At 28.8% G+C, this 11,552-nt stretch overlaps 1 protein-coding gene across 5 annotated transcripts in view; it reads left to right on the top strand.

Annotated features, from left to right (window-relative positions):
- Khc-73 (Kinesin heavy chain 73) overlaps positions 1-11,552 on the top strand; it is a 224,570-nt gene that overhangs the window by 169,084 nt on the left and 43,934 nt on the right. For all 5 annotated transcript variants that reach the window (XM_067049162.1, XM_067049160.1, XM_067049161.1 and 2 more), the window contains exon 3: positions 10,917-11,080. In XM_067049162.1, the coding sequence (XP_066905263.1) occupies positions 10,917-11,080 (164 nt within the window). The remainder of the gene's footprint in view (positions 1-10,916; positions 11,081-11,552) is intronic.

Genomic DNA, 11,552 nt, shown 5'->3' with positions numbered 1-11,552 from the left:
ATGTTCATAAATAAATTATTTTCCAAGATCTTTTCTACTTACCAAACGTTACACTTACTGGCAATCTAATTAACATATATACACACACATATCCATACACACACACAAGACAAAATAATGAAAAAAGTAATAATAATTATAAAATAATTTATAAACTCACCTATTTGTTCTAAGACACAGGGTGTAATTGTATTTATCCTTAAACAAATTAGTGGATTTTTAATGTTGTGTATACAAATTAATGAAACTTGATATTGTAATCAGGAGCCCTCTATTAAATGCTACGGGTCTTAGCAAGTATATTCTATCTCATGTGACTGTGAGAATTACCATACAGAAAGATGTAGCATCGGCACGTATAATTAAACATGAACTGTATTCATGTGTTTTTAGAGGATTCTCGAGGTTTATTCAGATCGACTTATAGAAGATATAGATCAAGTTTAATTATATTATATATATACACAAAATCACTAACAATCCACTAATAATGTCGTAAGGAGATATGACATAACATCACGTTGCTTAAAAGAATTAAAAGTATTTCGGTAGACGGGTTTATTTGTTAAATTATAAGTATTTTTTGGAAGATTGATGATTGACCATGTGTATTAATAAATGGAAAATGGTCCGGGTGTGATCAACTTAAATTCAGATAATAATATTTTGTAGTATTCTTATTTGAGCCAGTTCAGTGCTTCGTCAGGACTAAAAAAAATACAAATACTTAACATAAGTACTAAAGTAAATGGAAAATTACAAGGGTATACAATGAAACGTAAAAATCAAAGGTTATAAACAATAAATGAAAACGGAAATAGTAACAGATAAAGAGAAGAAATATTGAAGAAATTACAAACTAAGAGATGAAAAGGGAAAAGAATAAAATCAAATGAAAATGAACGAGACAGAATTCATACCTGTTTTGACGGGAGTCAAAGTCAGAGTGAACCGTTTGTATTGGGAGGAGTGGGGATGGCAGTCAAGTACATCTCATTTGAAAATAATCTTAAAGTAAACAGTGTAAAAAATATTAAAATTGGGTAAACAATAAATGATAATATACATAATAGAGGGTGAGAAGAAAAATTAAAATTTACATGGATAGAAAACAAAGAAAAATAAAGTTAAAATAATGGTATAAAATAAATATAAATGATTAAGAAAGACAATATAACAAATAAGTGGAGTTACAGAGGTATGTAAATTATATAATAGAAAAATTAATAATAAAGTAATTAATATAATTATACTTAAGCTGGTAGCACATGAATATAAATTAAAAAATAAGATATATAAATATAAAAGAAAAAGGAAGCCTAGTAAATATAAAATATAATTAAATTAAGAATGGAGTGAGAATTTAGAAGAAAAAAACAAGAATAAAATATGACAGGAAAGAAACATAAGTATTTTTTATTTTAACGATTTTAGTTTTTCATTATACTTTAATCGATTGTCATTTACTGGACTTCATAGTTTTTTTGTTTTTTTTTTCGAGATCTTCAACTCATATTTTCAGTTCGGAGAACTTGTTAGAAAAGCTTCTTGTTATTTATTGTTTTTTTTATACATTTTTAATTCGTGATAAAAAAAATTTATTTTAAAAAAAGATACATTTTATGCTGGATCATTCAAACGGTAAATATATTTTTATAGAATTATTTTTTAATAATATTTGTGGAACCAGGAATCCTCCACCTGAAAGGCACTGAATTCGTAAAGCCTATTCTCACCAGAATTAATCCCAAAGCCTATTCAGAGAAGATTATCCTTGCGGTTTGATACAATACAGCTTTAGACAGAAAAAACCGTCACAGGCTCTACGTTTCAAGGCCGTAGAGAAATGTCTCTTACAAAGCAGGGGGGGGGGGGTAACTTAAATGTTTTGTACAAAAACAACCTCTGGTAAAAATATTCATCATATCGCCGAAAAACCAGGGGTTTTTTCCCCCCTGCTACAAAGAGAGCTATCGCCCGGCGAAAGGTGGACAATGGAAACCCTATCGAGCGAGTCCGCTGATTGATTGAAATCCCACCTCACTGTCCATACCAATCCGCGATAGGAAAATTTATAACCCCATAATTTCTCGCCAGCTAGGAAGTGTAGAATTCGCAAATAAGGAAATCCTATAATTAGCGTGTTAATCTTATGCGGGTGTGAAATTAGCTAATTGTTTCTTAATTGCAAGGTATTTAGTGAAGGTGCGATAGCGAATAAACGCGTGGTAAGACAAGCGATTTTTTAAAAAATAATTCTGAATGGATTTTTAGTAGGTGATAATGAGAAGAAAAATAGTAGAAGCTGATTTTATAGGTTTCATAAAAAAAAATTAGTATGCACCAAAATGGCAAAATAAAAAATTATAATTTTACCGAAAATTAGTATTTTTGCGTTTATAATGTATAGAATTTTTTTTTTTAAATAGTACTATTGAAGATAATATTTTAGCTTCCAGTTGGTGTGGCATCAACAATGTTATTGTTAATTAAACTAACAAAGGAAGACTACAAGCGTTGGATCACCGACTTCAATAAAACTTTTTCTGTGATAATGGCAAGAAAAGCATTCCATATGTCTAGGGTTCTTACCAATTTGCCTTAAGAATCGAAAAAAATGTATTTTATATAATTTAAGTAATTTCTTTTATTATCGTTTTATACCTTTGTTCAGTATAGACTTAAGGATATTATTTTTATGTGAAATAAGAAAAAATGTAGCTTATCATAATTATATGAGTTTAGGTATATAAATAAGTTAAAAAATCAAATCATGCTTCGAGTAGTGTAAACAAAATAATATTTTTTTATTTACAAAAGCAAGTTAGATACGTTTTTACCGTCTTTTAAAATCCCTTAAATAAGAATAATAATATAAATAAAAAATTGAAGTCTTTCGTTCTTGATATTTTGATTTTTTTTTTTTAATGTATTATTGTTTTGTTTTTTAATAAAAGCTATTATAATTTCGAGATTATAATAGCTTTTATTGTAATATAATTATAATAAAGTTCTTGTCACAAATACATACTCTGTAATTAAATACTGAAAAATAGACATGTGTATTTCATTGTTTAATTTTTTTTTTTTCGAAAAGTTATGAACTATTTGTAATTTTTGAAAGCTATTTTTTTTTCTTTTTAATCCCATTATAGCTATATTTTTTCACCAGGTTGCAACCTACAATTTCTTTTTTCTAAAACATATAAAATTTGTTTCTATTATTTTTCTCCTTATTATTATTTTACTTTTAAAGTTCTGTCAATATCATGTCGGCCCTGGACTAATTTTAAACTTTTGGAATATTTTAATTTAAAATATATGAGAAATATTTCTTACGAAATTTTGATTTTTTATTATCAGTGAACTCATTTTTCTTCTATTGTTTTCTTTAGTTTAGTCTGTTATATGATTTGAATGAATATTTTAAACAATAATATTTTTTTCCTCTAATTGTGGTAGCTTTTATTATTATTCAATGAAAATTATTACACCATAAAAATATATATATTCAATGGGTCATATTTTTGTTGGAATATTCCAGAAATCTCTGGGCACCCCTTCCGTGGAAGAATGCTTTTAATAGGCCGAAGGGTTGGATGCTTAGTGGTAATTAAATTGTTCTTCCCCCTTCCTCATTTTTTCCCCTTCCCTTACTTAGCTAAAGCTCCCATTTAACCGGTTTGAGTCAGTTATCTTTCACTTTTAATTTTTAATTTCACAAAGCTGAAGGGGGGAGAAAGGAGAGCGATAGGGGTGGTTTATTGTGTCCATCTCTCGACCCACTTCAACTGAGAAAGATGTCTTTAATTCGGACGGAATTATTATAAAATCCGCAAGAAAAATATAAATGTTAAACTGACTTTATTATTCTTATTATTTTTTTGTTGAAAAAAATAAAAGGAATAAACTTCTATTATTATGTATCATGATGGAATATTAAAAGGAAATTTCGAATTCATATTTATTCCGTTTTGAGAAAGAGCCTGTGTTTATTTTCATTTATTTAAAATAGTCCATATTTACGGGAATTAATTATCAGTGTGAGTTCACTTATAAAAACTACATTAATTAATTATTTTATTTTTCTTATTTCAACAATTTTAAGGATACCGAAATATTATAAATAAACGACAACTTTCACCATAGAGAAACAACAAACCGGAAATATACAAATTATAAGTCTCAAGTAAAATCAGAATAGAATAATTCATAAATGTTTATAAAATACATCACATCTCACATCACCATTCCAAAAAATACACATCATGGTTAGAAATAGCTCATAAACTCATATATTTTTAAGGTTAACTTATTTTTTTAACCCTATTCGTCTGAGATTTGTTTTTACTCTACGCAATCTTTTTACTTATTTTATTTTATTTATTCATTTGTTTTAATTCTTTATCTCTTGATTTCGTTTAGCTTTTTTTAGATTTTTAGGATTTTTATAGGTATTACATAAGTAATATTTTTTGTTGAATCTACATGTGAAATGTTAATGAAACAATGTAGTGCCGATAAAAAAATAGATTATAGCTTTATTTATGATGTAGCTTTAAGATCGAAAAATTGTCTTCCCAATAGTTTTTTTTTCTTTCATTCTCTAGGTACATATCTGTGAATAATTTTCTTTATGTCATGAATGCAACAATGTGATGCATATAACATGCTCTTAGCATGTTGTATGTGCAGCCTATTTAGTATACCCATTTTCTATAGAGTTTATTTCATATAAAAAATATATATAATGTAACTGATTCAATTTTTGAAAATAAAAATAAAAAGGTTTTATGAACGTTTGTACATTTTTTTCAGTTTTGGTTACTTTAGCCATTTTTTTTTTGTTTATTTTATTTTTATACCAGATCGGCCTGGTGGGCCTTACATGGTTGATATAACGTATATTATATATATTTTTTAACAGTTGATTATGAGGGGGTATAGTCATACAAATGACACCCCTAACTATATAAAATGTTCTTATTAAAAGAAAAAAAAAGTAATAATAAAATAATTAGTTAAGAATAATGCTTCTGCAATGGTCATATTCTCCACTCAATTTGAGTGTTTGCGGCTATAGCGCACTTGCTCAGCCTCCACTGGCTCATTACCTGTGATGCGGCGAGAGGGATGCGCTGGGAACTTTTGAGCTCTGCTCTACCCCTCACACGTGGGGGATAGAGTGGGCTCAGGGATCCTCAGGTCGATTGTGTAAATATTGTATATTAAAGTGTAAATGTAACTAGAGACTATATTATTTTATTTATTTATTTTTCATACAGATAGTTTGATTATGTTCATTTTGTTTATTCTTTTGTTTGTATATATTTTAAGAGGTTTCATTCATTTATTTATTTTATGTATGAGATCATTCATCACTATTACCTATTGCCAACAACTGTGTGGCAGATTGTAATATCTATCAATAAATAAATCTATCAAGTCCAAAAGAATAACGCTTCTTAATAAAAGAGGAAAGTAAAATTAATAACAAAAAATAATGTTGGTACATTTAAATAAAACAAACAATTGTCTTCTAATAGTAAAAAGAAACAAGTTAATTTGAAAAAGGTAAGAGAGAAGAAAAGAGAGAAAAAAAATAATAATAATGAATAAATAAAATTATTAATAATAATAAGTAAACAGTCTTAAACCATGAAGGACTATTTTTACTATAGTCTGTATCCATTTTCAAAGAAGACTGAATTGTCTACAATTTTATCTTAAAACTATATCTGTAGACTAAATAGATTCTTAAATACGGCCTTTCAAAATTTATACATCTATACATGTTTTGTAGCTTTGAAATTGTTTAGCAATATTTTGTTATCCTGTGGTAAATTTATTTTCTTGTAGTTCAAAATAGAAAAGGTCGCGAACTTTTCAGAAAGCAAGTTATCGTGGCAGGTGAAAGACGGCTGACTCCCAGGGGATGTACGTGGGGGCGGAATTGGTGAGTAGCCGTAGAGCCAACAGAGTAGACGAGCCAATAAAATATTCGCAAGTTCATTATGGCTGCTTCGGTGCCTGTACCCGGCTTTGCTCATCACGGGCCAGGCAGTTTGGATGAATAAGGCATATCCGCTGTCGGCCTAACACTGTTTTATAGCTCTCCTCTGTGTGAGGATTAGAGCAAGCTTAGTGAGGGCTATAGTGGAGCTAAAATTGAATCTCGTGTTTTCATTGAGACAGTTACTACCGATCCATAAACGAATTTAAACCTTAATGAAATTTTAAATTAGCGGATGGCAAGATGATAGGAATTCTCAAATAATAGGAAGAAATTATTATTAGAAAGTCCAGCAAGCTGTAAGCCTTGTACCTTGGTTTCGCCCTAACCTGGGCCTCAGAGGAAAAGATGTACTAACAATAGTAAGCCTAAGGACAAACAATGGATTCATATTGTATAATACACAAAGCCCCTGAAGATACACGCCACATACTATGAAGATGTAAGAACTTAGAAGAAGAACTAACACCTGAAGAAGAAGCTATATGTCTAAGAAAGACGGACAAACAAAAGAGCAAGATGATTAGAATTTTTTTTTAACTCAGTACAGAATTTTATAATGTAAAAGTTTGAAGACTTTTTATAAATTTATACATAAATCTCTACAGGCCTTGTAGATATTTTGGCCGTATCTAATCAGCCATCTACATGCTTGGCTGTCTTGGGCAACTGCTTTCCTTTTGCTGCATGTAGCCCTTTAGCATCCTTGTCGATTGTGTCTATCCATCTGGTTTTTGGTCTCCCATGTTTTCTCTTGCCGACTGTAGTGGTATTAATTGTTGTGTAGAGGCGTCCTGATGGATTGCTTCGAGCCACATTTCCTGCCCATCTCAACCTTTTTGACTTCATATCATGAGATATTAACTAATTAATTTCTGCATTCACTTCACAGTTAGTTCTTCTTCATATGTTAAGGGTCTGATTACCAGATTATATGTATAAAGCATAATAAAAATATAACTAGTAATACATGTAATGCGCCTAATATTAATAGGCATGGCGCATGTAATAAATTAAACAATAAACTTTTTTTCTTTGGGATTACCCTAGTAGAAAAAATAAAAATATATCTAATTTTAAATATATATTTGAGAAGCTTTATAAATAGGTATAATTCATTATTCGATTGATTTACATATTATTATAATTCTTACGTTTATTTATGTATTAAAAATAAATAAATAAAGAATACTTAATGCTCATAATATTGCTGATAATTAATTTATTTTGGCCCCATCATAATGTAGAGATACTTATCTGAAAATTTTAATTCCTGTTGGAATTAATATTGGAATAAATAGGTTAACAATTATTTATGTATTTAGGTCATATAATTTATGTATTTATTTATTCAGTATAGAACTGAATTATACAACCCACATAAATAAATGAGTCCAGAATGATAAAATGAAAGACGAATTAATATCTTTGTGGATCCTCATACCCACCTGTTGCAATGAACTAATAATTTTTAACTCACATAGAAATAATTTTCCATTTTCTGCCTTTTTTTGAAAAAGAAAATTAAAAAAAAAATATTGTGACAAGTATTAATTTATTTATATTTGTTGAGATTTCTTTCAAAAGTTAATATAGTAATTTCTAAAAAGTATTTTTTTTTTTTTACAAATGAAAATTCTGCACTTCAATGAAAATTTAACTTATCTCCTATAATGATTTAAATGTAATTACTATCCAAAAGTGGATGTATTGACTTGATAGAAAGCTCTTCAAATATATAAAATATGTTGCAGTTTTGTCCAATGTTCGTACAAAACTTCTCATTTGATTTCTGATATTCGACTTCGTGGAAAGAAGTTCCTTCGGAAATAATGGCTTGTCTCCGTAATGGAGCTAGTTTCTGAACTGTCATTCTGTTCTAAGGATTGTGTCAGCATCCTTTCCAGAAACCATTAGTTTTCTACAACAGTTCCTTGCTCGTAGGCGTCCTCTCTTCCCCTTATTTTCTGCTGATAAAAGAAATTTTTTTTTTAATTTTATTTATAATTTTCAAGACTGATGCATCATTTTATTGTTCTAACTCTTCCACTGCATTAATTCTCCTCTTTCCATTCAGGTTTATTACAATCCAACTTCGTGCTTAGAAAGCGTGCGCGTACTTGAGATCAGTGGAACATTAGCATTAAGTGATTATTACAAAATGAATTTTCGTCTAGACAAAAAGAGATTGAAAGTGGGTCAGTAGAACGATTGGGTTTCCATCCGACACGAAACCATTGTGGCTCAAGGCCAGTGAACTATTAACTGCGAACTATCCCAGCTCTTCAATTGTTGTGGTTTTATGTACTATTACTGTAGTCATTAAATGCTTAATATATCACTTTCGTAATTTCATTAGATAGAAATTATGTTTATATTTTAATTTTTTATAAATAATAATAATAATAACTCCTACGACTCATGAGGGTTATGGGTTCAGTACTTTGTAAGGAAGCACTGTTTTTAGAACAGCGGTTTTACAGGGATTAAAGATTTGGTCAGAATCATGCTCAACCGTCAGATTTTTCCCCAATTAAGGGTACCCACTTTATGAGGCTGGGTGGACCCCAGGAGGGCTCCTACAGGGTTGACTCACGGCTATAATACAACAGAAAATAATTATCTGCCCAGCCGGATTCGAAACAGTGTCCTTGGAGTTAGTAGCATTGTGTCTTACCATAGTGCCACCGCGCTCCTTAATTTTTAATAAATGAATACAAAACTGTATGAGTATTCATATTCGTGTTACAGCTTCCTGAGTAAATAAATCTGAAACGAAGCCTTTGAGTTTCGTAAATTCAGTTTTTATATTTAACTCAAATATACAATGTGAAAAAATGAAAAAATGTGAAAAATCTATCCGCAAAGTGGAACATCCGGCAGATCGATTTTTAGCAAAAAAGTTGCTTTTTTCTCAGATTTGACTAATTGCAGAATTAACGTCATCGCCAGAACTACATTATAAAAATTAAAAGATCACTAAAATAAAAAATAAAATTGTTTTCATTACAGAAATTCTTACGGGACTGAATGGGTTAGCAAATTACAAATATTTTATTAATAGATATTACTTACATTTTTTTTTGTTTGTGTTATTTAAAATCCGTCTAATAATTGTGACGACATGATATATTATTATACATGTATTAATGTATTCATTTTTGTATTATATCTTCATTTTTTCTTTTTTACACTCTATTTCAACTAGCTCTCCCTCGAAACTGGTGGTCCCTTGAATGGAAAAGTGGAGTTCAGTTGTACCTGGAAATTATCCCTCTTTCGGCATTTTGAGGTTGCGTGTTATGATTATCCTTATTTCTGTTCATTTTTAATATTTTATTGTTTTATTAATTTGGTAATAGGGCTCTTTTTTTTTTTTTTTTTTTTTTAAACTATCGTTTTATTCATCCTAAACTCCATTGAAGTTACCTTCGCTGTTTTTCTTCTTACAGGTGTATTTCACAGCGTGGGTGTAAAAAGATGTTTCCATACGATTCAGTTGTTTTAAATAAGATTAAGCTATAATTTAATTATTTAAAAGTTAAAATTGTGGCCTGTATCCTAGAAATAATTAGATTCATTCCATGGTATGTTGTAAAGCGTTTAGGAGCTCCTTGGTACTTGGTAATATAGTAAATAGCGCCTGTGTATAGGCAAACCTACACAGCTCTCAGGCATTGCAGGCTCACTATAGCGTAAACCCCTTCTTCTAGATGAGAGGCTCCCATGGGTTGTTCCATTACTTTGCTCAATTTTCTAATATTCTAATTATCTTTTCAATCGATATATTGACCAAAAGTTGATATTTTGAATCCTTATGTAATAGATCTTGCTGTTGTGACAAGAACTCTAGTTTAAATATGAAAAATAAACTTTATGTTAATGTTGACAGAGATCCAAGATTGATAATTCACAGCTTTGTTTTAATAATGTTCCATTTTAATTTTTTATTTTTTATTAAATTTTATTGAGACAAATTACCTTGATAGTCTCATAACCAATTTTTTTTATTCATAAATATTGTATGAGCAGCTACTGGTGTCCGTAACCATAATCATCTTCATTTAACAATTCTAGAATAAATTATTATAGTTATTGTATGCTATAATATTTAATAACAAATTTAGATATTTGCCATTAAAATTATTGATATAAAATTATGAGACTGTTTAAGTAATTAAGCTGAATAATATGTTGAAATAAAAACAGTCTAACTAGATCTAAATATTATTGTTGTTGTTTATTTTCCATAAAACCGACAACAAAAATGTGATCTTAAAGTTCATTTAAAAAAATAAATAAAAACAATTGAAAATAATTAGTAAGGGGTGCCTTTGTATTAAATCTATAGTAAGGAAGCTGTTTCAATTTTATTTGCCATAAACTGGTTGTTTCATTCGAAATAAAGAGAAAAACAACATGAAAAATGTATTATTTTTTTTAATCACTGGTTGCCAAAGAAAAGGTTAAGTTATTTATAACTAATTAATTAATTGTAATTCTTGGTTGGGTATATTTTTTAATAAACTATTATGAAAACAATGTTTTCAAACATATTCGTGTATAATGTTATATACAAATCACCATCCTTGAGAATTATAGTTATTGTTTTTATAGCACGTATAATTCTTTTTCAAGCTATGCTACCTGAATACATTGTTTTGCTACTACAAATACATTCACACAGCATATATGTGAATCAATTAGTCATAGTATGAATAAATTTTTAAATAAAAATTTTAACACACTATTTGTTAATTTTGAACAGCTCAAGCGAATCCCACATGTTGAATTGTAAGTGATAGTATACCCTATGAATTCAAAAACTTTTATTTCATTCATACTTTAATTTTAGTTTAATGTTTGATTAAGTTTTAATGATTATATTTTCTATTTGTTTCAGGAAACCAGCTAAGACATTTGCGTTCGACCATTGTTTCAATTCTGCCGACCCCAACAACCCCGATTTCGCGAACCAGGAAACTGTGTTTGGCTTCCTCGGAACTGACATTTTGGACAATGCATTTCAAGGATACAATGCCTGTATCTTTGCCTATGGACAGACTGGTGAGGATTGTATCTTAGTGTTTGTTATTTATTTGTTACAGTTTTTTTTTAATTATTATTTTCTAAATTGAATTTATATTCAGGCAGATAAAAAGTTATTAATTCTGTTTTGTTTTGGGGTAATAGTAAGGTTATTTTTTAATTGATTTATTTAATACATGTTTTGCAGAAAAATATTACATGTCTTACTTATATTATCTATAATAAATAGAAAATGATTAAGGTAAAGAAAAGATAAGAATTTGAATACGAATTATAATTTTCAAAAATGGTTTGAGGTTGGATATCCTATTTTAAATCCAGCATTAAAATTAAAACAGTTTTTAGGGATTTAGTAATTATTTAATCATGCCATAAATTAATGATTTTTCTCTTTGTATTTTAAAAAGTGCGAAACAATTAGTTTTGTTTTTTATGATTAAAATTGATTTATTATATTGAAAGAAAAAATCTATTTCTCATATATTTTATG

This window comes from Halyomorpha halys, unplaced genomic scaffold (assembly GCF_000696795.3).
Source record: "Halyomorpha halys isolate HHAL.00 unplaced genomic scaffold, Hhal_1.1 Scaffold627.1, whole genome shotgun sequence".
NCBI classification, from domain to species: Eukaryota; Metazoa; Arthropoda; class Insecta; order Hemiptera; family Pentatomidae; genus Halyomorpha; species Halyomorpha halys.
The sequence above is the reverse complement of the archived record's forward strand: the minus strand, read 5'-3'. Positions and strand labels throughout refer to the sequence as shown.